The following is a 25,471-nucleotide window of genomic DNA, read 5'->3' as shown; positions in this document are numbered from 1 at the left end:
AAAACCATGGAATGCTTAACCGAGATTGATAACTTAATGAATAGGTACTCTCGTATGTTGTATTTAATTTTTTTTACTATTACTTTCGATTTTTTTATTATATTTAATAATAGATACACAATTAACTACATTTCATATATATATTAGTTATAGTTCAATATGGCTGTATAGGTACTTCATTTAAATTTGGGTTCGATTCCCGCCATGGTTTGATTTAAAACATAAATAATTATGTTTTAAATCAAATCACACTAGTTGTGAGGTAATACACCTACGCAATGTTTTTAAATTTTGCTTTAGATATAGGTACAATATACATGTAACTCCTCTTTTTACCGCATCACTTACACTTTTAATAAAGTATTTCATGAATTAGATCTCTCTTATGTATTCCTTTATATTTTAAAAACATAAACAATGATGTATATTTTATTAATATTTGTTTGTTGCCATAAATAAATAAATATAGGTATATTGAAATTGTCCGATTTTAAATGTCAAGGAATGGATTTAATTATAAATCGTTACATTAGAATGATCTAGATAAGGTCGAAAATGAAAGTAGATTTTTCCTATTATTTAGCACTCGATTATAATATAAGTAATGTAATAAATGACTATCTGTATAACATTATTAGATGATAGCGTATTTCAATAAACAAACAAATAAAATAATTACAAATTAAACCACAGAAAACTGTAGCAAACATATTTTTTTTGGTATAGGTTAGGTTACCAACTTTTCGTGACTGAAGCTCAATTCCAACTTTCATACATTAATAAAACTCCTATTTTAACAATTACGCCTACCACTATACTAGTCTAGAACAAATATTTCCAGATCCATCTGGAGATATGGAATTAAATGTAAAAAAGAAAAAAAAACAGCCGGCCAATTATTAGCTGACGTGTTCTTACTGATAATAAAATAAACATAAATAAATATGAATATAAATGACAGTGGAAATATATAATTCAAGTCATAAACAATTATAAAATTTATTAAAGAAATAATACGAAAAGTGCGCCGTTTAAAAAAAAAAAATAAGCCATTTTTGACGATAATACTTTATCTAGATGTAGATTAGATCTAAATATCAGTGTGTAATAAAAATGTGTCGATTTCCTATATATATAATTGGTGTAAACTATAGCCCAACAAAATAGTAGCGCTAATAACTGAAGTGTACATGTATAAATTAGTAACGTCTAAACAGCTGTAATCGATTATTGATCAGAAAATATTCCGTATCAATTGATTATAATAAATGCTTATATATTTTTACTTTTCGAGTAACACTTTTCCATACTTTCTAAAAATATTTGTAATTTTTTTATCGTTGTTTTGCGAGTTCGACTTTTTTTTATAAAGTATTGACTGTAACATAGATTGAGAATTCTCTTTCTACGGATTTTAGTTAATAATTACGAAAATGACTTCTATGCAACATAAAGTTTAAATTTAAAAGTAAAGTTTTTTTTAACAATTTAGAATGGCGAATAGGCTGATGACATACCTAATGGAAAGTGGTAACTATTAGACATTAATTATTACATATTTTAAAAACACATTATATTTTTTGACTCAAGTGTATCTTTTTAAAATCTACATTGCAAAGTACGACGTAGAAGTATATATACGAGTACTTAATTTTAAGTTCGAAAAACTGTGAAAAAATTTGGTGTGTAATAAAGGACTGTTGTAAAGAAGGAAGGTACAATATATATATAAAAAAAAAAACTGCCGTAAATACCAATAATGGCGCCAAATCTCTTCCCGCCATTTTATCCGGTACGCAAACAAAATGAACAAAATCCCACAACTCCGTGGCTCAACTAGCTGGCGTGGAATGTTCTTATGCCTTGGCATGTTTATTATACCCACCTACCTGTTGCTTGTAATTTCTGTTGTAGAGAATACCCGTGCGGAGTAGGAAACCGGTTGAGTCAGCTGACAAACGAAAATGGCGTTGAGTTTGGGACGCGACAAAGTGTTACGGTGCTGATAAGTTGATAACGTAATCTTATCCTGAGTGCTTGCTTATTTGATTTTAATTGTTGAGTACGTGGTGGTACATAAGTTTAATAATAATATAGATAAATCAGACGACCTTCGTCCGTGCCACAGTTGAGTTTTGCTTTAGGTAAATAAGACTTTTTGGATGGTTCGGGAATTAGGAGTGAGCCCTCTGATAATGATGCTGTTTGAATATCCGTATAAATAGTGACCAATTTCTTGTTAGAATAACAGCCTCTTACACGAAAGATAGTGATCAAATTTACCTACACGTCGTTTAAGTAACGGGCATGGTATAATGTGTAATATAAGCGGGTATGGTATACCGTTGCGTTTTGTTGCTTTTTAATTAGTTGAAACCATAACATAACATAAGCCGATCATAAAATACATTGACTACCGAAATAACTAGTTAAAAATAGGAACATAATATCATAAACGAAGCAAGTGAACTAATTTGATTTACAATAGACGGTATTTTCATATAAAATTAATAGAATTAATAAATAAGAATATAAATAAAATGAATCAGCATATTTATAAATATTATTTATAACAACTTTATGTGGCAGAGTACAAATGTTTGTCTAATGTTAATAAATTTTTATTTCTGTTACCATTGCTTAAATTTTTTTATGCAACTTAGAATGGCAAACAAGCTGACGGCCCACCTGATGAAAACTATATCTTTTGCCTTTTATTTGTATAGGAATATAAATATTGATTCGCTTTATAACAAGTTCAATATGACGATAAATTATTGATTTACATGTAAGTATGGTTAAATATAAACAATGCGAATAAAAATGCGAAAATAAATGAACGTTGACATAAAAAGTTAACGTTCTTTGTGGGTGGGCGGAACCTGTTTTACAGATCTATAGACTGAAGTGTCTACTGTCATGTGTTCATGCTTCATAATCAAAGATAAGGGATATTATATATTATATTATGTTTTTTAAAACTAGTTTTTTTTTTTGCTTGTGACCTCGTACGCGTGTATTTCAGAAGAAGGAAAACCAATGAAATAGATTATATTTTGATGACGTATTAAGATAAAACATATCAGTTTTTAAGTGAGATCATCAGGAACACAATACAAACCGCATCCAGTTTGGTGTAGTTGTTTTTGCGTGATGCACTAACAAACATACATATAGACAGGCAGGCAAGTTTAAAAAATACTGTTTATAGTTTTTGTAGCATTAATTTTTTTTTCAAATATCTCCCATGTATAGAAATTGCCTAGTTATATTTTATTTTAGTAAGATAGTTTGTCACTACTGGTCTGTTATACAACAGTTGAGTATGGTTTGAAGATCTCAGCCTAAACCTCTGAATTTTTCAAATTCATACTGGATCATTTAATAGTGATTGTCACTTACTTCGTGCTTCAGAAAGCACGTGAACTATCATCCAATAAATCACTTTAAAAGGCTTTATGTACAACGATGGCGGCCTAGAAACTCTTGATAGTACAGAGTCCATCCTCACATCATCATATGATTAGTAGTAGTATTTATAGTATAAAAAAATATTAGTGTTATTAACGCTAACACCATTTTAAAAAAGTCTAACTCTAATAAAATTTGCATGACAACTATCACATATGGATAAAATACATGTAAGAACACCTGCACTTGAAACCAGCCAAGCGTGACTGGCCGTTACAAAGTGGTAAAGTCGTTGAAAACCACTATGCAACTGACACTTGCATTTACGCTGTTCAGACCGTTATTTATAAATTTCTTTATACCTAATTAAAATTAAAAAGTGATAGTTTCAGCAAATATATAAGTAATACAACCTCGTTTAAGACTGGCGTGGGCAGTGGTGGGTATGTTGTTTTAATTTTTAATTAAATAGTTTAAGATTATTTTATAGATTCAGGTTTTAACATATAAAATATTGTCTATTCGAACTTTTTCGATTTTAAGAAAATCGGTAAGTAGCTACGTAATTACCGAATATAAAAACGAAAATTAATTTTAATTCATTGAGGAATCTGCTTCAATATTTTTAAGAAATTATTACGAGACTAATATGGTATTAAAAAGCATCAAGCAGGAAAAGCAAGGTAAAGTGGCAATGGGCTGGTTACATAGCTCGAAGGACCTACAACCGATGGAGAAAAAAGGTTCTTGAGTGGCGACTTTGTATTGGAAAAAGCTGTCTAGGACGACTCGCCACTATATGAAGTGATGACTTCAAATGTATTGCAAGGAGTCAGTGAATGCAGGAGATTCTTTTTTTTCATGGATGATAATGGAATGGTAACCCCGTCTGCGCTATCGGTTTACACTGACAGGGCACCAGTGAAGGATGATTGGTGACGGTAAAAAGGCAGGTCAGCTAGCCCATCGTGACGAATTCAATGATAAATTAGTCACGATGGTTTCTAGGGGGAACCGCGTGGAGGTCGACCTAGTAAGGTATATCGATAGCAATGGGGATTAACCTCTCCATTACTAACAATCCCTTCCCTCCAATGCAGAAGATTCAGGATCGTTCTTTATAGCAGTCTATAGGGGAGGCGTATGTTCAGCAGTGGATGGATAATGACAGAGATGATGATGGTGATGGGATTAAGAAATCATCAAGATATGGCCCACAGAAGGTAATGTGTAAGTGGCATACATTAAAGTACGCTATTCGAAAGACTACTATTTTATTTTTTTAATCCATTTTATTATAATCAAGGAGAGAGTCTCCACCATTTTGAAATCTGTTAAGAATCATGTTAACACGTAAAAATATAAAATGCTGCAATCAACGATCATAATATCTGATGGCGGGCAGTGACATGCAACCCAATAATACAAGCAACCAACCAAGTTGCGATGTCCCGTCGCCGGCGCAGTCTTCTAAACAGGAATCTAATCAATTCAACAAGGTTATACACCTTGGTGAACAGGTGTACGGTCCGTTACGTTCCGTTCAAACGAGTTTGGGAATCGAGTTGTTTTAATGTATCATTTATCAATTTGCTCATATCTAATGTGCAGTAATCACCGATGATGAGTTAATGAAGATTTTTGCGGTGAAAACAATTTTTTTTTGTGTAAATTGGTGATTAGTAATTATGACGACTTTAATGTCGCACCTATATCCTCATTGGTATATGGTATTGATATCAGGTTTGATTCTCGATTGAGACACTTTACGAAACAGTTTCTCCTAAATTCTATACGAGTTCTGATATTTGTTGCGTGATTTCTTCTAATTTTATGTTATGATTTATCTGAATTTACTGGGTACAGAGGAATAACACCTGAGTCCTCAGGAATGGCAACGCATGGGGGGTATCATGGGCGAAACAGTATACTCTGTCATGTTCATGGTACTACTCATGTCTATAGGCGACGGTTACCACTTTCAATCAGGTGGGCCGTCAGCTTGTTTGCCATTCTAAGTTGTATAAAAAAAATCTTATTTTAAACATCATCAGTTCCATTAATATAAGTATACAGAAATAAATGAATTCTTATTAGAAAGAGCATATATTTTTTCAATAGCAACAAATAATCATACAGCCAGTCTGATGGTAAATGTCACTGTAGTATATGAGAGTCTGCGACACCACGGTCACGAACGCGCTTATCAAGGACCTCATGGTAAAACTAGGGAAAACCACGACTTTTTATCACAAACCATCTAAAATCTTGTAACTGTAACTGGAAAAACTTTTTAAACGTTATATTTGTAATAGAAAAATTTTCAATTTTAATATGTTGCAATTGCAAAAAGAATTGTCAGCAAGTCTCATCATCATCATCATATCAGCCGTTAAGTGGCCACCGCTGAACATAGGTCTTACCTATAAGGTGTAGGGGGGGGGTTGCCAGTAGTTGCCACGCTTGGTAGACAGATTGGCATCCGCAATACCTAACTGCTGGTTACGTATCGTGAAGATGGACACTGCTACATATCCCTCGATCATTAAGTTTCCTTCGTCGCCTCTTATATATATATATATATATATATATATATATATATATATATATATATATATATATATATATATATATATATATATTCTCTATTGCACTAAAACGTACAGTAACAACAAGAAGTTTATAATAATGTTTTTTTTTAAATGGATGATAATAGAATGGTAATCCCACCCGCGCTATCGGTATACACCGGCGGGGCACCAGTGAAGGATGATAGGTGAGGATGAAACAGGTCAGTTAGCCCATCGTGACGAATTCAACGAGAATTATTTATGATGGTTTCCAGGGGGAACCACGTGGAGGTCGACCTAATAAGGTATATTGCTAGCAATGGGGCTGTCAAACTCCATTGCTAATAATCCTTTTCCCCTCTTTATAATAATGTTAGCAAAGGCGAACTTATCTCTAAAAGATTTCTTCTTATGAAACCCACGGGAAAAATGGGTGGTTCATTCTATGCGGGAAACACACAATATAGCTGTGAACATACGGCATAGCAAGTTATATAATCAAGATTCATATACCTAATTGACATAATTATGAATAACAATATTATGAATTGTTTAAAATGAGCGATATCTTACGATATGGAACAGCTTAACTGCAGCTTAAGCAGTGAACGTTCTACGCACTAAACTATTTCCAAAAACATTAAAGCACCTATTTAATTTGTTTTATAAAATTCGCTCGCGATGCGGTTTAGTGCGGATTAGATATTTAGACAGTCTCATTCTGATTCACTTATCTGAATAAACAGAAAGTACGGCAGCGTATATCTCTTGAGATAATGATTTAAATTAATTACAACAGGAGACTGTATAAATAAATCAGGTCGACCTCCTTGTGGTCTCCTCTAGAATATGCAATAGTTTGTTGAATCTGGTTGAATTTGGCAACACAAATACGTAGGTTTTATACAGTCAGGTTAGTTGGCCTGTAGTCAACCACCCCTGGTCTGTATTGCTTTCCATCAAGCTGGTCGTATGTTTATTTATTACGTACGTCGAATAAATAACATATATTGTATATTTATCTGCATTTTCTATTTCTTACAGGTCCAACAAATACCTTCAGAAATCAGCAATAACAAGGGTGTGCGCTGTTGGAGGATTCTTTATATCAATACCTGTATTTTTAACAGGCAAGTACCCACTTACATCCTCAATGTAAAGCACAACCATTGGCCCACCGCTGTTGGTATATCCTGAACGATTATATGACAATTCGGGATACAATACGCTGTTCAGATTTATCCGTTGAAGAACTTGTATAAAGAGCTCTTTAAGTGCGCATTTTACCAGAGGGAGACTTTGTATAAAAGTCGTTTACTTGGGCACCTCTGTCCCTTTCGTGTTTCTACTGTGAAGTAGTTGTTTGCATGGCTGTTTTTCAGTTTGTGAATTTACAGGGTACAGAGGAATAACACCTGAGTCCTCAGAAATGGAAACGCATGGGAGGTATCATGGGCGAAACAGTATACTCTGTTATGCTCATGTTTATAGGCGACGGTTACCACTTTTCATCAGGTGGGCCGTCAGCTTGTCTGCCATGCTAAATAGAATAAAAAAAAATTTTGTACTTCCAAGAGGGCTCCTCCCTTTTGGAAGTACATATTTTTTGTTACAAATATAGCTTGTATTTTTCATGTTTATTACCTTTTAATTCCGTTATTTATAAATCGAATCGTGAAATTTTTTTTTTACTGAAAGGATATACCTACAGCTTGGTCCCATAAAAAATACATCATATCTATTCACTTAGTTTTTATTTTTATTTAAAAATGGTGTTGCCACTATTGAAGGCGGTAGTATTGTTTATGAACAAGTTTTTTTTTTGGTTTAAGAGTTTCCTCTTGTTGGGGCAACGAATAAATTTTCCGTATATCATGTCATTTTACTGTTTATTTTTTAATGGTCATAAACATTGCGCCAAGTCATAGGTTAAAGTTATATCAAGTAATATTTCTTATGGGGTTTATATAACAAACAACACAACAACATCAGCAATAGGTTTTTTATTCAATTTAAAATGGTAAACGAGTTGAATGTCCACCTGATGGTCTGATAGAGAGTCAACCGTCATTTATAGACATGAATGGCTACGGACGGCACAGTATTTACTGTAACACCCATCAGATTTAAAAGGCTGAGGCAGTGTGTTTTTTAAGGTAAAAATGCAGTAGTAACACCGGCTATACTATTGATATACGTTGTAGGGGCACTGGTGATGGATGCTAGGCGAGGATGTAAGCAGTTTAGTTAGCTCATTGTGACAACAAGAATTCAGTAAGAATTAACCATCATGGTTTAACCCTTATAAGACCTGAAGTTTCAAATTTGATACCGGGGTTATAAATCGCATTAGGCGCCTACAATCGACTTTATTTTAATATTTGGCTGTTTACATGTAACCAATTTTTTTTTTCAAAATAAATATAAAAATATCGTTTTGATTTTTTTTTACTATTTTTCCCCATTAGTAAACACAGTAAAGGGTACACTTATATATTTTTTAATTTGATTTAAAAAAAATCAGGCTTTTAAGGGTTAATAATAGGATTTATTGCAATAAATGTGGTTGACAAAAATGGAACTACAAATATTATATGCACTACACATTCAGCTAGTTTTAGCATGCAAAATTATGAGGGACCTTTAGGACTTTCAAGGGGAACTGCATAGCGGTTGACCGAACAGGGTATATTGCTAGTAATGGGGCAGTTAGAGGCCATTACAAAGGATGCCTTTTCCCCGAGACAGTTGGTTAAACCGGAACACCTTCTGTTGGTCACCACTTCGATCCTCGCATATGTATAATAATTTATTTTTATATTTCCAGACAAATCTGGGCGTATTATATATACAATCAATTACAGATAGTATACAGAATTCGAAATAATTAAATTAATTTAAGGGATAGTCTAATACCCATACAGTATCATTGCTTAAATTGGCACTAGATGGCGTTGTCTGGTGATATTAATTTTCGACTGTTTTATTCATTCCAGGTATAATACTATACACATTTATCCAATTCCATTCGACGCCTGCGATAGTGACTTCCGTCTTCATTGGCGTTGGCATCATATTCTGCGGGTGCGCTATGGTGCATAATGTGTTCGTATGGCAGAAGGAGAAGACAAACTTAGTCAAAGCATTTAGAGCTCCTGACCTGAACGCGACAAATGCAACCTCACCAAATCTGAACACCTCAAATGGTGTACTGTTGGGTAATGGCCATTTGAACAATACAGGCTTAGGAGGAAACCTGAGCTTCCACAGTATGGCTGGGGCGCCGTATACTCATCCAATTACACTGCTGCAGCAAGGAGGACCTTATATCATTAGGTAACAGAACTAATTTTATTTGTATTTTATTTATATTTCAACCGTGAAGCAGTTGTGTCTGCATGGCTGTGCTTCGGTTTGAAGGGTGGGATATGGCGTGAATTTACTGAGTACAGAGGAATAACACCTGAGTCCTCAGGAATGGCAACGCATGGGGGGTATCATGGGCGAAACAGTATACTCTGTTATGTCCATGGTACTGCTCATGTCTATAGGCAACGGTTACCACTTTCCATTAGGTGGGCCGTCAGCTAGTTTGCCATTCTAAGTTGTATCTATAAAAAAAAAAAATCTTATAAGTACGATCTAAGATAGAAATTTCGGTAATCAAATATTCATTTGAATGACGAATGAATGTCATTTATCAACGTATGTCCTAATGACAAAAATATTCCGTTTTACTAATAAAATAATAATTTTTAAAAGGATATAGATACACTCCGCAACTACATGCCCCTCATTTAGCTGAATTCTCATTGTGGCTTTTTTATGCAATTTGAAATGGTAAACAAACTGATGGCCTTACCTGATTGTAGAAAAAAGAAGTAATTGCCACCAATAGACACCAACAGTATCATGGATGTCACAGAATACACTGTGATGACCACGATACCCCACAGAACTAAGGCGTGCTTCTATATACCAATAGAGCAAGTGATAATCTCCGCTTTTAGTATATGCTGAGGGCTGATAATCCGCTTGAATGATGATAAGTGGGAATGAAGTCAGATCTGCTATCATTATCATCATTAATAAGCCGTTAACTGTCCACTATTGAACATAAGCCTCCCTCAGGAAGGGTGTTTTGCCAGTAGTTGCCACGCTTGACAGGCGGATTGGCAACCGCAAACCGCTTTGGTGATGTTTCAAGACGAACGCTGCTGTCCATCCCTTTAAGTTTGCTCTAAATGAAACTAATAGGCGTTGTTACCTACAATTTCTATCCTCCCCCTGTGCATTGTAATTTCACTGCAATATCCCAACCTTATTTACCATATCTTTATACTGTGCTACCTGTCGACAGGCCACCGACGAGTACGCCGCCGGGCGAGGGTGCTGCGACGCCGGGCAGCCCGCCTGCTGTCGACCTCAGTCATGACACACACGAGCTCAGCACGCTCGTCTGACTGTTCGACGGTTGCGTATGGACTTTATTACCGAGACATTAAATCGAATTTAGAACGATAAATTTGACGAAATTAGGATCTGAATGACATGTTTTAGCTCGCTCACCGTTCGCTGTTATGACACGCGTTAACTCAGTACGCTAGTGTGTTCGCTCGGTCGATACGTATCTGCATTATGGATGTTATTTTTAAGCCATTAGAGGTGAATTTAGCATACCAAACTTGTCAATATTAGGATCTGAAAGGAATTGTTTCCAATTACGTGTGTTTAAATAAATTTAATGTTTTTTTTTTTTTTAAATATCGAACGAGTATGTTCGATACCACTATTTAATAGTATATGTGACATTACAGAAATTGTACAATACTCAACTTTAAGTCAATTTCATTTTATATCCTAAGCTGTTATTAGTTGCATTTGAAATAATTTTGGAGAAATTCACAATTGCTATTTCTATAATTGTGTAACTCATTCACACAGGAAATTGCTCTGAAATCTCAAGTGATGTTTGAAATTATAATAAGCAGATTATCTACGAAAATGTATCTGGAAAATTATTCTGATTGAAAATACCTACTTTAATTTGTTTTTTTTTAATCTAGCAATTTTTTAAAATCATTGACAATTCAATATTATTTCTCATAACATTTTTAAATGCCACCTTATTTCGTTTTAATTTCATGGAAAAACTTGAATAATTTGTGCATTTTTTGTTGTTGAAAGTTTTCAAGAATTACAAGTATATACGTATTGTGGTAATTGTAAATAGTATTACTAGACTATGTTTGTGTTGCCAGAATTTGCCATGCGTAGATTAATAATATAGAAATACAATATATTTCAATTGTCTTATTACACAGATAATATTAAAATAACACGCAGGACTCATTGGCATTTATTTCAATCTTGTACATTTTTATGAATTTCTTTTAATGATTTTTTGTAACTACTATTAAAATAATGTCGGGTTGATTACAATTTTTATTTCTCTATTGCAGCAGCCACCATGTTTGTCGTGTCTATTATTTTAACTTTAGTTAAAAAAGTTTGTATTATTTCTGTCTTTTTTTTTTTTTGTTAATGTTTAGCACTATAAATTTAGTAGATTTAACTCTTTGGAATCGATTTTTAATAGCAATAATTATATTCAGTTTATAATTGAGCTGAGTATATTGACGTTATGATAGGTTTATTTTTTTTAATCTATTAAAAAAACTAGAACAAACTCAATAGTCACATTAAAAAATAGTTTTTTTTTTTTTTTGTGAAATGTCTCATAGTGTTATTTCAACCTAAATTGAGAATATTTATATAATGTATATAATACATATTTTGACATATAAAATATGTATATATCAAAATACGGAATGTATATTAGTGTTATATAATTAAAAGAAAAACAATTTTATTTAAAATTTATTACTCGAATTAATAATATTGAGCATTTTCAAGAAACATTAATATATATACATTTCTATCTCTGTCGTTCATTATATATAGTAATGAGAGGGACAAAGACGACACTACGCATGCAAACTGCCTGTTGAAGAACGATATGTAACTTTAGTAATAAAAATGTGAACCCACCAATCAGTGATAGAATATTAACAATGCGACTTCAGACCAATAAAAAAGTATAAACTAGATATCATATTATAAAAATAGTTAAATCGTACAATTTTCGATATCATATATAATCAAAATAAATACACTATCTTATGTATTCGTCATCATGCACACATCAGCACTTGTCATTGTTCTATTTTTAATCTATGCTTGTCTAATTTTTTTTGTAAAGGTATTGCCAGCATAAAATTTTAAATATCAAGGATATTCTGAAGCAACTTTGAAACTTTAATAAAATACTTACTGAAAAATGCTAATATTTTTCAGAATCTGTAATTCCATAGTATTATTTATACTTTTTTCTTGGTCCGAGTATGCAACGAAAAAATCATTAATGTATCAAAATGTAAATTTTGTACATAGTATACACAGGAAACTGGAGGCATAATTTTATTTATTGTTTACATAATAGCCACATTTCTATTTTTATTTGTTCAATTTATGTGAGTCTAAAAATAAAATAAAAATTATTTAAAACACGTATTTTTTTTTATTTCCTACACAATATTGTTTGTTAGGGATTTCTTCTGCCATCTCGAGCTCTGGAAAGAAAATATAGATACACATCAGATACCTAATAATTCCTCTGCCTACCATAAAAGCGACTTTTTTATGTAACAAGAGTGGCAATAAAGCATATGATTCACCTGATAGTATGTTAATAACCCATGAAGTCTTGCAACACCAGAAGTAACACCCATATGTTGCTTTCTATTATAACTACAATTACACTATCCAGAACTTTCGTTCTCATATCCCACTCTTTAAAATACAGTCATACTTAATAATACATAATAAAAAGTCAGACAAATTGAGAATTTACTTTTGGAATTTGTTTAAAAAGGAAAGAAGAAAAATATTTTTATTCAAATAAATTTAAGCATTTTTTAATAGTAATTTTTTTTTACTCTACCGGCCATACAGAATCAGAGGGAGACTTTGTACAAAAGTCGATTGCTTGGGTGGCTCTGACCCATTCGTGTTTCTACCGTGAAGCAGTTGTGTTTGGGGGAATGGGGGGAATGGCATATCATGGATGTAACAGTATACTCTTTTATGTTCATGCTACTGCTCATGTCTATAGGCGACGGTTACCACTTTCCATCAGGTGGACCGACAGCTTGTTTGCCACTCTAAGTTGTATAAAAAAAAAAGCAAACAAACCTTTTAAGGCCCTGATAGAGCCCTGTGTAATATCCGCTCATGTACCAACTAAGCAGCATTGAAGATATTGCCTGATCTTCGGAATCACTTCTGTTTGACGATTGGAAACCTAGTGGTGGCGGGGGAGGCAACGGCATATCGTTTGAACCATGCTGTGGAATTAAAGAAAACTCAGATTAATATTTTTTTACAACTCGAAATGGTAAACAAGTTATTAGTCTACTGATATTTAAAATTGTATTCCACAATAAACAGTTATTTAGTAGATTTAAAAACTAACCTATTGTACCGAATTTGATAGAATTTCTATGGGAACAATCTGTAAGTATCCTTTCATATAAAAAAATAGTTATCCAAATCGGTTTACAACTAACAAAATTCTTTTTTTTTAATAGATGATAACCCCCGCGCTATCAGTATACACCGGACAAGCACCAGTGAAGGATGATAGGTGAGGATGAAGTAGGTCAGTTAGCCCATCGTGGCGAATTCAACAAGAATTGTTCTCGATGGTTTCCAGGGGGAACCACGTGGAGGTTGACCTAATAAGGCATATTGTTAGCAATGGGGCTGTCAAACTCCATTGATAACAATCCCTTTCCCCCCCAACTAACAAAGTTATAAACAACATAACAAGATGAAGGTAACAAACATGAAAAAAATACAATCAAATTGAGAACCTGCTTCTTTTCGAAGTCGGTTAAAAAGTAATTACAGTTCATATAGACGTTAAATAATATTACCAATATACTAAAATTGTAACTAGACAACCGTGAAGTAGTTGTGTTTGCATGGCTGTGTTTCGGTTTGAAGGGTGGGATATTGCATGAATTTACTGGGTACAGAGGAATAACACCTGAGTCCTCAGAAATGGCAACGCATGGGGGGTATCATGGGCGAAACAGTATACTCTGTTATGTCCATGGTACTGCTCATGTCTATAGGCGACGGTTACCACTTTCTATCAGGTGGGCCGTCAGCTTGTTTGCCATTCTAAGTTGTATAAAAAAAAAAATCTTTTCTCATTTATAATATTAGTATAGATAAACTAGTGAATATAAAGATAACTTACATTCGATAACATCGTCAAATTAGGCACCGGCAGTGGCAGTTCTGGGAGTTCAAACCCATTGATATACTTATTTTGATTATTCTTTTTCTTTTTTGCTTTCTGTTTTCTACTGAATGATCTTTCTGTAAAAATAATATTTAATTATTAATAAAAAAACTTTATGCTTAAAAAACATTTTTTAGTTACCGGAGCATTCCATCTTTTTCTTTTGTATTAATTTCTTAAAGGTCAACTTATATATTAGTTTATGTGGTAATAACACTAATATTTAAGAACAAATTCCTGTCACATGAACAAAGTTACCATCATATCAGCCTTTAACTGTCCACTGCTAAATATAAGCCTCCCCCTCTCCCCCTTGGGGGTTTTGCCAATAGTTGCCACGCTTGGCAGGCGGGTTGGCAACCACAGGTTTTAGATATGTTTTAAGAGGAACGCTGCTGTCCATCCCACACCCTCCCTTAGTCACCTCTTACGACACCCACAGGAAAGGAAGGGGTGGCTTATTCTATGCCGGGATCATGAACAAAGTGCTGGATACAAACTAATAAATAATATAATAAATGATCACATCCATAATGGAGTGATTAGAGGCATTTAGTAAATAAATATATCGTCATAGTCGTAGAATACTGACAGATCTTTATATGTAATCTTTGTCAGATCCGTCAGTATTTTACGACTATGACGATATGATTGCTCTACCTTCTTGTGTGAGGTCAGGATTTGAAGTGCCTTCATCTCTGCTAGTCCCTAACTCCATTTGATCAGGCTCTGATGTACTTGCATAAGGATTTTCGACTTTATCTTGTAGCGCCTCCTCAATCTGCTTAGTCCTCTCATTCTTACCTAAGGTCGGCTTTAATGTACTTATAGGCACAATTTCTGAATTCTCATAACCTGGATAACAGGAAGGAAAAGGGATTGTTAGTATGAGGACCAACAATGATATTACTAGCAATATATCCTAGCAGGTCAATCTCCCTGTGGTTCTCCCTGGAAACCATTGTGGCTGATCCATTGGTGAATTTGTCACGATGAACTAACTGACCTGCTTCATTTTTACTTATTATCCCTCACTGGATCCTACCTATATACCTATATACCTAGTGTATAACGATAGCACAGGTGGGGTTACCATTCCATCATCATTCATTAAAAAAAACCTTGATAACAACAGTACAAATATTTTAAATAGGATTTTGTCTCTTTCACAAGCTATATTAGGAGACAGAGCACTTATACAGGTAAAATATGATACTATTAGTCTATCTATTTTAGTTAATTTTATGAAAAAGAAGTTATGTTTACCTAAAAATCTTACAACACATTCTTTTTCATTTAATATTGTCAATATGAAGGCTTCATATTCACATCCATCCTCTTCATACACTGCTCTGCAATGCATTCCTGATTTCCATTTTGTATTTGATTCCTTTTTTTTACCCTTTGACAAACTTGGCTTTGCAAAAATTTTCTCTTTTTTGTCATCAGGCTGACCTGAAAATTAAAATATGAACAAAAGTTTAAATATTATAAATACAACAATCACATATTAAATATATAAAAATCCCATGTCAATATGTCAATATGCATGGTAATCTCTGAAACCTTGACCAATTTTAGTGAAATTGTATAAATGTGCACTGTATGCTCCAATTTGAGAGAGGATAGTTTAACCTGATAATAAAATGTATCCAGTAGATAGTAGTAGGGTGCAAAATCAATGTTGGCCAGGTCATCTAATAATGAAAAAACCACTAAAAATGAACAAAAATTATAGACACTAGTGTTATTCTGTTACATTATGTTAGAATCATCATATAATCATCATATCAGTTGTTAACAGTACACTGGTGAACATAAGCCTTCTCCTTGGGGGGGTTTTGCCAGTAGTTGCCATGCTTTGTTGGCTTTTACCACAACCTCAAAATAGGAAGGAACATTCTATAGCAGGACGGTTTTTGTTAGAATAACACAATTTTATTGTAAAAAGGTATTGTTAAAAGTTATGACCTAAATACTTATGAGTAATTCTTACTCAATTTATTACTCTATTTTCTTTTTGAGATATTTCTCACCATTTTTGTTATCCCCAGGATGTCCTAAGATATGATTATAAGACATGAGCACACTACATCCAATATAAAATTAAAAAAAATGAAACACTTGTGTTGTATATCAATAATTCTGTGTTAGTGTCTTTCTAGAACTACCCTCAATTTTATAACTTTTTATGGAAATAGCTATAATTATGTATGGTATTAATATATAGTCCATCATCACTTGCAATACTTGATTAACAATAAATGATGATGTTGAGAAAATTAACAGCAATAATGTTAAATGGATAAAAATGTTACTGTAACCCTGCTTGCATTTATTGTTAGTGGGATAAGTTTATTGTGCCAAATTCTTCAAAAATTAATTAGGATTCAATAGACAGTATGAAGGTTGATACAATAATGTACATTGCTAGTAATGGATCAGCAGGGCGACTTTATTAAGATTTACATTTCCCCTCCATTAATGGTTTTGAAATGGACAATAATATTATTTTACCTCTTTACTGTGTATGTCTGTTGTTATTTGTGTGTTGTAAGTAATTCAAATAAATTTACATTATACTCAAATTTAAAATAATTACCTACCACTATTTTTCCGTTGTGTATTTGTAGACATTGCAATTCTCTTGGCTACTTCTGCATTGGCGATTCGTAAGGCTTTATCATATGCATCGTTGAGCTTTCTGTCATCCCAGATGTCTTGTTCATCATCATCACCATCAGATTCTGACTGTAACAATTAATATCATATATCACAAATTTAGCTGTTAACTGTCTACTGCTGAACATAAGCCTTCCCCATAAGGGGAGTTTTGCCAGTAGTTGCCATGTTTGGCAGGTGCGTCCGCTACCGCAGTTAGGCTTTTAGAGATGTTTTAAGAAGGACGCTGCTGCCCATCCCTCTATCATTAAGTTCCTCGAGTCGCCTCTTATGACACTTACAGGAAAGGAAGGCGTGGTCTACTCTATGTCGGGACTATACGGAGCAACAAAATCATACATACTTAAAGTGAAGTTGTATAAAGTATTGTAAAGCGAAGATAAACTTTTGTTTAAACAAAACCAATTAAACACTTACAACGTTCATTCCCTTAACGTATAATACTTCGTTATTAGACATTTTTAATTATTGAAATTGTTTCTGGAAAATTTTGTGTAACACGCAAAAAATATAAATATGCTTTTTTAATTTTTAAAATATTTTATAGTAAATCAGAATAGAATTTGACTGACTGATTTGAGTTGTGAAATCAAGCAACATGTCAGTCAACAAACAAAATGTAAATGTCATGAACCTTCCTGTCTTGTCAATGTTCATAAAACATAGAATAAGAATAATGCTACCAGAGATAGTGATAAGGTATCTGCGTAAAATATATAGATAGAGCATTGAATATTAAAAGTCGGTCAACTTTTTGTCAGGTTATTGTTAAATTAGTTTATTGTTTTTTTTGTTATTAGTGTTTATTATTTACATATATGACGTATCTTGAAGTATCTATAATTAATTATTTTATAAATAAAATAAGTTTTTGCACATTAAAAAGGTGCAAAAATTATAAGACAATAAATTGAACTAATAAAGGAGTCATTACAGATATCTTCAATCTTAAAGACAAATACAATTACAAATATTTATATATTTTTTTAAAGGATTCGCGCCAATTTTTTAGCGACGCGAGTATTCGAAAAAAAAATTCCCACAATCGAATAAAAATTTTCGATATGAGGTGAATTTTTTCATTAACAATTGAATTATTTTTAAATTGTGGAATCATTTACGTCTTGCATTTAATGATAATAAGATGATTAAATGTTTTATACTGTAATAATAATGTAAGGTAATTCTTCCTTAGAATATTATTTGATCGGCTTTCCCTCGAGAAATATCGGATTTGACATACCCAGAATAACGTAACTTGATTTTCGCTCGAAAAATGTTCGAATTAGAATTTTTTCTCGAATTCGTGTTTGATTCGAATGCACGAAAATTGGTCTCGTATCACGCAACAGAAAATAAAAATGTTGACTCGCTTTTTTCAAAGCACTTGTACGGAGAAACTCTATCTATATAATCTAAAGTACTTATGTAGAAAGTGAGAGACTATGGTGATTTTTGATAAAAACAAACAGTTGCAATAAGTAATCAGAGATATTAAATAAGTTAGGTAGTCGTAAATTATACAACATTTAATGTGATCCATTTTGAGGAGACATTTGAACCCTTAAATTAAATATATTGGTACGTAGTAGGTTATATTAACTCCATGTTTAAACCTATCTCTAAAATTTAAATTTAAATTTGATACCACAACAACTATGTATCTGAAGACCAACATGAACTAAATTTCTAATAAATTTAAGTACTTTATGAATAAGTAAAGATTGTGTTGCACAAAAAAACAAACTTCAATTGTGTTATCACAATTGAAGTAGGTTTTTTTTTTTATACCAGTTATTTTGATTTAATAACTGAACTACTAAACCGATTTTTATAAAATTTCTGTAGGATCAATCTATAAATATATTAGATAATAAAAGAATTTTCCAATTCGGTTTAGAATTGTTGGAGTTATGAGGTAACCACATTATTATAAATTTGTGTTGGTTTATGATGGCTCTTAAAATTGTGATTTCGCGATACTATCAAACATTAGATTAAGGGATACGTAGGTTTTAGCGGTGGGTGCATCCGAATGATTTTGTTACAATAAACAATAATCGAATAATTAGTAATTATTAATATTATAATTCGACTACTAAATTAGTAATATACTAATTTCTGTATTCGAATAATTTTACTAATTAGTAATCAATCAGAATAAATTCATAATTCAAATTCAAAATATCTTTATTCATGTAGGTCTATTACAGATTCTTAAATACGAGTATATCAAATCTACCGTCAGTTCGGAATGATTTCGAGATGAGAAGAACTGACAAGAAACTCAGTTCGCATTGTTTTCAAATAAAGAGAACATAGTCCTTATTATTAATAGTCGTATTACTACTTAGTAAACAATAAGTAGGTATGCTCTCGAACTATTTGTTTTTATTCGATTCCCTGGAATATTTTTGAGTTTATCATTTTAAATTATTTAGTCATCTTGCATTACATTTTCTTTTACAGGCCTCCTCCTCGAGAACCGTTCTACTATATCGTTTAATGGTTACTCGAGCTAGTTGCCTACTCCCAAAATTAATTTGAAACAACTACTATTCTACCGGATAATCAATGTTTTACGAACCTAAATAAATAGTGATAGACAGATACTATTGGGGGAGGAAGGGAAGGGAAGAGATAGTAAAAGGAATTAATGATCCCATTTCTAGCAATATATGTTATTAGGTCGATGTTTACGCGGTTCTCCCTGAAAACCATTGTGGTTAATTCTTGATGAATTAATCACGATGAGCAGACACCTAATTTCATCCTCATTTATCATCCTTCACTGGTGTTCTGCTAGTGTATAACGATAGTACAAACGGTGTTGCCATACCCTTTTTATACCATAAAAAAAAGACAGGCACAATTCTTTCTCTATGTTCATAAATAATGGCGAAATATTTTTCCACTTCTTCGAAGAAATCTGTCCCCGTCCAATATCTTAATGAAAATACGGAGCTATAAGTAGAATCCTAACATTAGCAACGATTTATTGGACCGTTTTTGGGCATGTCCTGTCTTTCAAACGTCGAATATTTTGTCTCTCAAAATGTTTTATATTGTGCGCGTACACAGACAATTTGAGATATTGTGTAGTATTGTAGCCAAGTCTAAGATCGTCGACATTAAGCGCAGATTAGTGAATAAATCGAATAAACAAATTTATAATCATTGGATAAAATAGCGCCATCTAACTAAGCAAATATTTCAAATAATTTTTAAAATGTGATATAATTCGTGTATTATTAGTATTATTGTGATATGTCTGTAGCTAAAGAAAATGTAATATGGAAGAGAATATAATAAAAAAAAAAACATTTTATAGAATTTCCATTGGCCACAAATATTTTTAGTTCTCGTCCAGTAGTGGGGTTCCAGTGGGTTGTTATAGTGTAGTATATATATGGGAATGTTAATATTTCAAATAATCACTGTATGTGCATATACAAGTAAGAGTAAGACTTAGTATTATTTCGCATTTACGTTTTTTAACGATATTTTTCCAAGAGCAATATGTGGGGTCGAGGAACGGTAAAAAGCTTTTAAGAAGATTGTATCAGTCGGTCTCTCGCATCTTTATGGGTGGTTTTTTATGACATAAATATCGTTGGAATGCCTTCGGAATCAGAGCCCGATAAGTGTTCCGTTCGGAGTGTATATGTGAAGTTGAGCTGTGAAAACCGAGTATTGGTAATGACGACATTGTGCTCATTCATAAGTACTTACGTCGTAAAACGTTTTCAATAGACATACTTGTTTTAGACATATTTTAACGTGTGAAAATGAAATAGTAACCCCGCCTGCGCTATGGGTGTATTATGGCGCCAGTATCAGGGCACTAGTTTGGAAGGGATGAATTTAACAATAATTAACTACAATAAGTTTTCAGGGGGAACCGCGTGGAAGTCGACTTGATAGGGTATGACCCAATCAGTGAAGGGTAAAAGGGATTGCTAGTAATGAGTTCTAATAGCCTCATTGCTAGCAATATACCCTCTCAGGTCGGCCTTCATGCGGAAATGATCGAAAAATCATGGTTATTTCTTATCGAATTCGTCATGGTGTACCAAATGATCTGCATTCATTTTCACCTATCATCTTCCACTGGTGCCCTGTTGGTGTATACCAATAGTGCGGGCAGTTTTACCATTCCATTATCACCCATTAAAAAAGACCCGGTCATATAAATTAATAATCCAATAATCTCTTACAACTAGTAATCAATTTCTGGCTTTCTCGAGCAATAGTTAAACTTTTATTTGTGTTCTACATATTCCTGGTGAATACGTCGTAGGCAAAAAAATTGGTTTATAATAAAAATGTACTTACTATGTAAATTTTTAAATTTGAGTTAAAAAAGTATTAATATCAATGTTAATAAATAAATAACTGATTAATTATAACTAAAACAATGTAAATGCGATTAAATTGTCGCCCTCTAATGTCTATATACTTCAAACATTGTTAATTACAAGCTCTCTAATTCACATTTCCTTATTCCAACGGACAGAAGGGACTTGAAAAGATTTCATTATCATTTTGTCAAGAATTACTACCCTTCAAAGAGCGACATTTCTGAAGTATTCACCCCGAGATATCGTCAACGCATAAATACAAAGTGCCTTTCATTTCCTTCGATATTTTTTTTTTTACATTTTTTCTGAGATCGCTATTCGCTGTTTTCAGAAATAAGATATAGTTATTTATTTATAATATATATTACATAAATACCCACAACACTACACTCAGGTCCGTCTTTTCTTAACTCTGACATATCTTAGGTGTGCAGCATCTGAGTTTCATCTTCAGATCATTTGTTAATCAAGCGGACACTTAGAATGTAAATTTTTTACTCAGAATTACCGTAAATTTTATTTTGTAAATTAATCCAACCGGATATCGACTCCATAATGGAGGACTTCAAATATTTCTTATAATTTTATTATATGAGTAAGAAGGTACAACACTGAAATATTCTTTAAAAAAAAAAAATTTCTTCCTAATACCACACCCCGGTCGCTTAATACAAAACGTTACGATTCATAATTATCACAACTACAGAAATAAGTAATGTCTGTACATGTAACAATGTAATGTACATGCGTGTCGGGGGGAAAGGGATTGTTAGTAATGGGGTCAAATGGACCAATGGGCTAATATAATAGTAATGACTAGCAATGTATCCTTTCAGGTTAACCTCCACGTGGTTCCCCCTGGAAATCATCGTAGTTAATTCTACTTAAATTCGTCAGGATGGGCTAATTGACCTGCTTTCGTCCTTATCTGTCATCTACCCGTGGTGCCCGAAAGTGTATACCGATAGCGCAGGCGGTGTTATCATACTATTATCACCCATTAAAAAAAATGTATATTCATGTGTAGTAAGTTACTATATATAATAATACATAGCGGGAAAAGCGCGCGCTTTGATGTATTGTATAATGTTGATTGTTGTAACGTTATGCTTTTCATATTTCGTAAAAATTCATTTCAATGTTTATTGAAACGTAGACGAGAAATATTAGAGTATGTTAGCTGACGTGTGTTTGAGAGTAATACACTTACAATTTTTTTTTTGTTTTTATTATACAATAGACAAACGGGCATGCGGCTCACCTGAAAATCAATTTAATAAATTGTAATGATATTACAGAATTATAAAAAATATTCATCTGCGTTAGTTAAATAGCATTATTAAAGAATCCAGTCGACTCCCGGTACGCAGCAAACCCAATATAAACAAAACAAAACACTTTGCCTCATGATATTGTGAAGGCTGTTCTTCGAGAGGAAATTAATTTCCGGATGGCGAATTCGCGACAAATAACGTTTGTGCATCTAAGGTTTGTGCGGATTTGTGTCGGACAAAAATAAATACGTGTTGGATATTGTATTATTCATTATACCCACTCATTGTTTGTCTTTAATAATAACGTTGCCCATTATTATTTCAAATATTATATTGTAGTGTCCATGAGGAAGTTATTTTTGACAATTCAAACCTTTATGGATAAAAGCGATGAAAATTCAATACTTGTGATTTTTTATTCGTGAAAATGTGTGTTATTTAATATTTTTTATACTACTTTGTGACAAACAAGGTGGTAAATGAGGTTACAGTAGCCTATGGATGTCTGTAACACCAGGGATATCACGCGCACGCTGCCAATTCTTTACAATGTAAATATAATATATGGTCTAGTTTGGATATTTTGTAAAATTACAGATAATATTATGATTAAAACATAAATTTATTCCTCATTAGCTGTAACCTGTGCTTTTTCTTCCTGAATCAGCGTATAAAGGATCTTATTAGCTAATATAACCTACCTGTGTATTAAATTTCATTCAAAACCGTTCAGTAGTTTTTCCGTCAACGAGTAACAAACTTTCGTCCATTCATCCATTGTTACAATTACATTTATTATACTCGTATTATCAGGATAATTTATACTGTCACCTTTAAAGTAAGCTCCTTGGTTTAAAATACTAACTGCATGATAAACCAAGGGGCTTACTGAGCACTTAACACAGTTCCCCATCACACATTTCGTAATCTGATCGGCATATGGTTTTCAACTCGTTCAGCAAATTTTCATAGCTTTCAGTCAGTCAATTGAAAGTACATTTCTAGAAGTGTTAATTTTCAATTTGGAAAAAGAGCTATTTCTCCATCAAACATTTTACCAGAGGGAGACTTTGTACACAAGTCGATTGCTTACCGATAGGTACCTCTGTTCCATTCGTGTTCCAACCGTAAAGCAGTTGTGTCTGCATGGCTGTGTTTCGGTTTGAAGGGTGGGATATGGTGTGAATTTACAGGGTACAGAGGAATAACACTTGAGTCCTCAGGAATGGCAACGCATGGGGGATATCATGCGCGAAACAGTATACTCTGTTATGTCCATGGTACTGCTCATGTCTATAGGCGACGGTTACCACTTTCATCAGGTGGGCCGTAAGCTTGTTTGCCATGAAACTAAATTAAACAAACTGTTATAACTTTTTATGGAAATAGTACATTACTGCAGCGGCCAGCAAGTGAGGCATTGATGGACGAACATGCAAATGTGAGCCGAGGCGTAGCCAAAGCACACATATGTGAGTCCATCAATGCTTAGTTGTGGCCAAGGCTTGTATAGTACTTTTCTCAATCAATGCGCGAAAATCAGAAACACAATTTTACTTTTTAAGTTCAATGATGAATAACGAACAATAATAATTTTTCACGCACCATAATGTTCCTTTGTTTTTTTTTCAATAAACAGGTTTCTATTTGCAAGCCAGTTCGAAATTTAAATGAAACCTTTTATTAGTTACCTCCTTGGTAGCCATGTTTCGAACTAAAAGGCCCGCTGCCCACATGTATCTGGCTAGTACGGCAATTTTGATTTATGTCTAAGAAAGTTGTCAAAATAATGCTCACATTTCCAAGCATGTTTGAGAAAAAGCTATTATTATGTAGGGTACTGACACATAGTCTGTCATCAGTTGTAATATTTAATTTACAATAAAAAAGTAACAATTTGTGTTATTCCTTATTTGATATATAACATGTTTTTATTCTACAAGTTTGAATATTTATTTTCCTTTTCGTTGTTATTTCAAAAGTTATAATGACTTCCATATAAATTATTAAACTTGAGAAAAAATAAAATAAAAGAAAATAGAACTTGTCTATGATTAAAAGCGAACTTTTGTAAAAAAAAAAGGAAAGGGGCATTCCATAATAATCCGGATATTTGAATACAAGCCATACTCAACCGTACCTTGAATCGTTTTATGTAACTCTTAATTAAGCTACCTACTGTTTAAATTTATATTTTCATTTATTTATTTTGATCGCTATCACGAATAAGAAATTAGGAATATCTCAGAATTTTCACAATAAACTAATGCTACAATAGTGTTGCCTAACTGAAATAAGATCCATTACTTACCTTCAAAAAGTTTTTTAATATCCTACGCTACGTTAGATTTTCCATTGCTAAAACCTAGACTCTGATTGAAAAAGCAGGTAAAAGTTTTATAGCTATCTATACAAACTTGTATAAAAGTGAAGTAATGTTTTTAATCTATTAATTGAATTATTTTAGGCACTATAACCTTTATTACTTACTTATTATATATATATATATATATATATATATATATATATATATATATATATATATATATATATATATATATATAATTTAAGTATATAAGCTAAGCTTATATTTTATTAGCGATGTGGCTCTACTTTGCACAATTTAAAAAATAAAATACAACATTTATTATAGGCTGATATTATTTTTATATAGGCTGTCTATCATGAAGGTGAAAATTTTTTTTAAATCTGTTACCTAAATATTTTTTTAGTTTATCTATTCATTACAAATAAAAATATAAATATTTCCTCTTTATAATATTAGTTTTAATTTAGACATAG

At 32.6% G+C, this 25,471-nt stretch overlaps 3 protein-coding genes across 3 annotated transcripts in view; 1 reads left to right on the top strand and 2 right to left on the bottom strand.

The window, feature by feature from the left end:
* The window catches only part of LOC113522231 (spermine oxidase-like), a 38,751-nt gene extending 36,845 nt beyond the window's left edge, over positions 1 to 1,906 (bottom strand). The window contains exon 1 of the mRNA XM_052902451.1: positions 1,886 to 1,906. The gene's annotated coding sequence lies outside the window, so the exon portion shown is untranslated. The remainder of the gene's footprint in view (positions 1 to 1,885) is intronic.
* LOC113513111 (uncharacterized) overlaps positions 1 to 12,550 on the top strand; it is a 32,421-nt gene extending 19,871 nt beyond the window's left edge. The window contains exons 2-4 of the mRNA XM_031907110.2: positions 7,026 to 7,111; positions 8,978 to 9,317; positions 10,342 to 12,550. Coding sequence (XP_031762970.1) covers positions 7,026 to 7,111; positions 8,978 to 9,317; positions 10,342 to 10,444 — 529 coding nt within the window. The 3' untranslated portion in view covers positions 10,445 to 12,550. The remainder of the gene's footprint in view (positions 1 to 7,025; positions 7,112 to 8,977; positions 9,318 to 10,341) is intronic.
* LOC113513110 (survival motor neuron protein) lies at positions 11,849 to 17,625 on the bottom strand. The gene is made up of 7 exons (XM_026897088.3): positions 17,452 to 17,625; positions 16,959 to 17,103; positions 15,619 to 15,807; positions 15,013 to 15,207; positions 14,308 to 14,429; positions 13,236 to 13,387; positions 11,849 to 12,613 (listed from the first exon to the last, which is right to left on the bottom strand). Exons 1-7 carry the CDS (start codon positions 17,491 to 17,493, stop codon positions 12,586 to 12,588), a joined length of 873 nt encoding a protein of 290 aa, XP_026752889.2. The 5' UTR covers positions 17,494 to 17,625; the 3' UTR covers positions 11,849 to 12,585.
* Positions 17,626 to 25,471: the final 7,846 nt, after the last annotated feature.

The sequence above is a fragment of the Galleria mellonella genome, unplaced genomic scaffold, assembly GCF_026898425.1.
Source record: "Galleria mellonella isolate WM207_F2 unplaced genomic scaffold, CSIRO_AGI_GalMel_v1 utg905, whole genome shotgun sequence".
Classification (NCBI taxonomy): Eukaryota; Metazoa; Arthropoda; class Insecta; order Lepidoptera; family Pyralidae; genus Galleria; species Galleria mellonella.
The sequence above is the reverse complement of the archived record's forward strand: the minus strand, read 5'-3'. Positions and strand labels throughout refer to the sequence as shown.

Excerpts from the sequence above, each read along its gene's own strand:
- LOC113513110 (XM_026897088.3), bottom strand. The coding sequence starts at position 17,493 with ATGTCTAATAACGAAGTATTATACGTTAAGGGAATGAACGTT. Across the intron at positions 14,430-15,012 it reads TCCTGACCTCACACAAGAAG|AAAGATCATTCAGTAGAAAA; the intron begins GTAGAGCAATCA and ends TTATTTTTACAG. Across the intron at positions 13,388-14,307 it reads ATTTGACGATGTTATCGAAT|CATGGTTCAAACGATATGCC; the intron begins GTAAGTTATCTT and ends TTAATTCCACAG.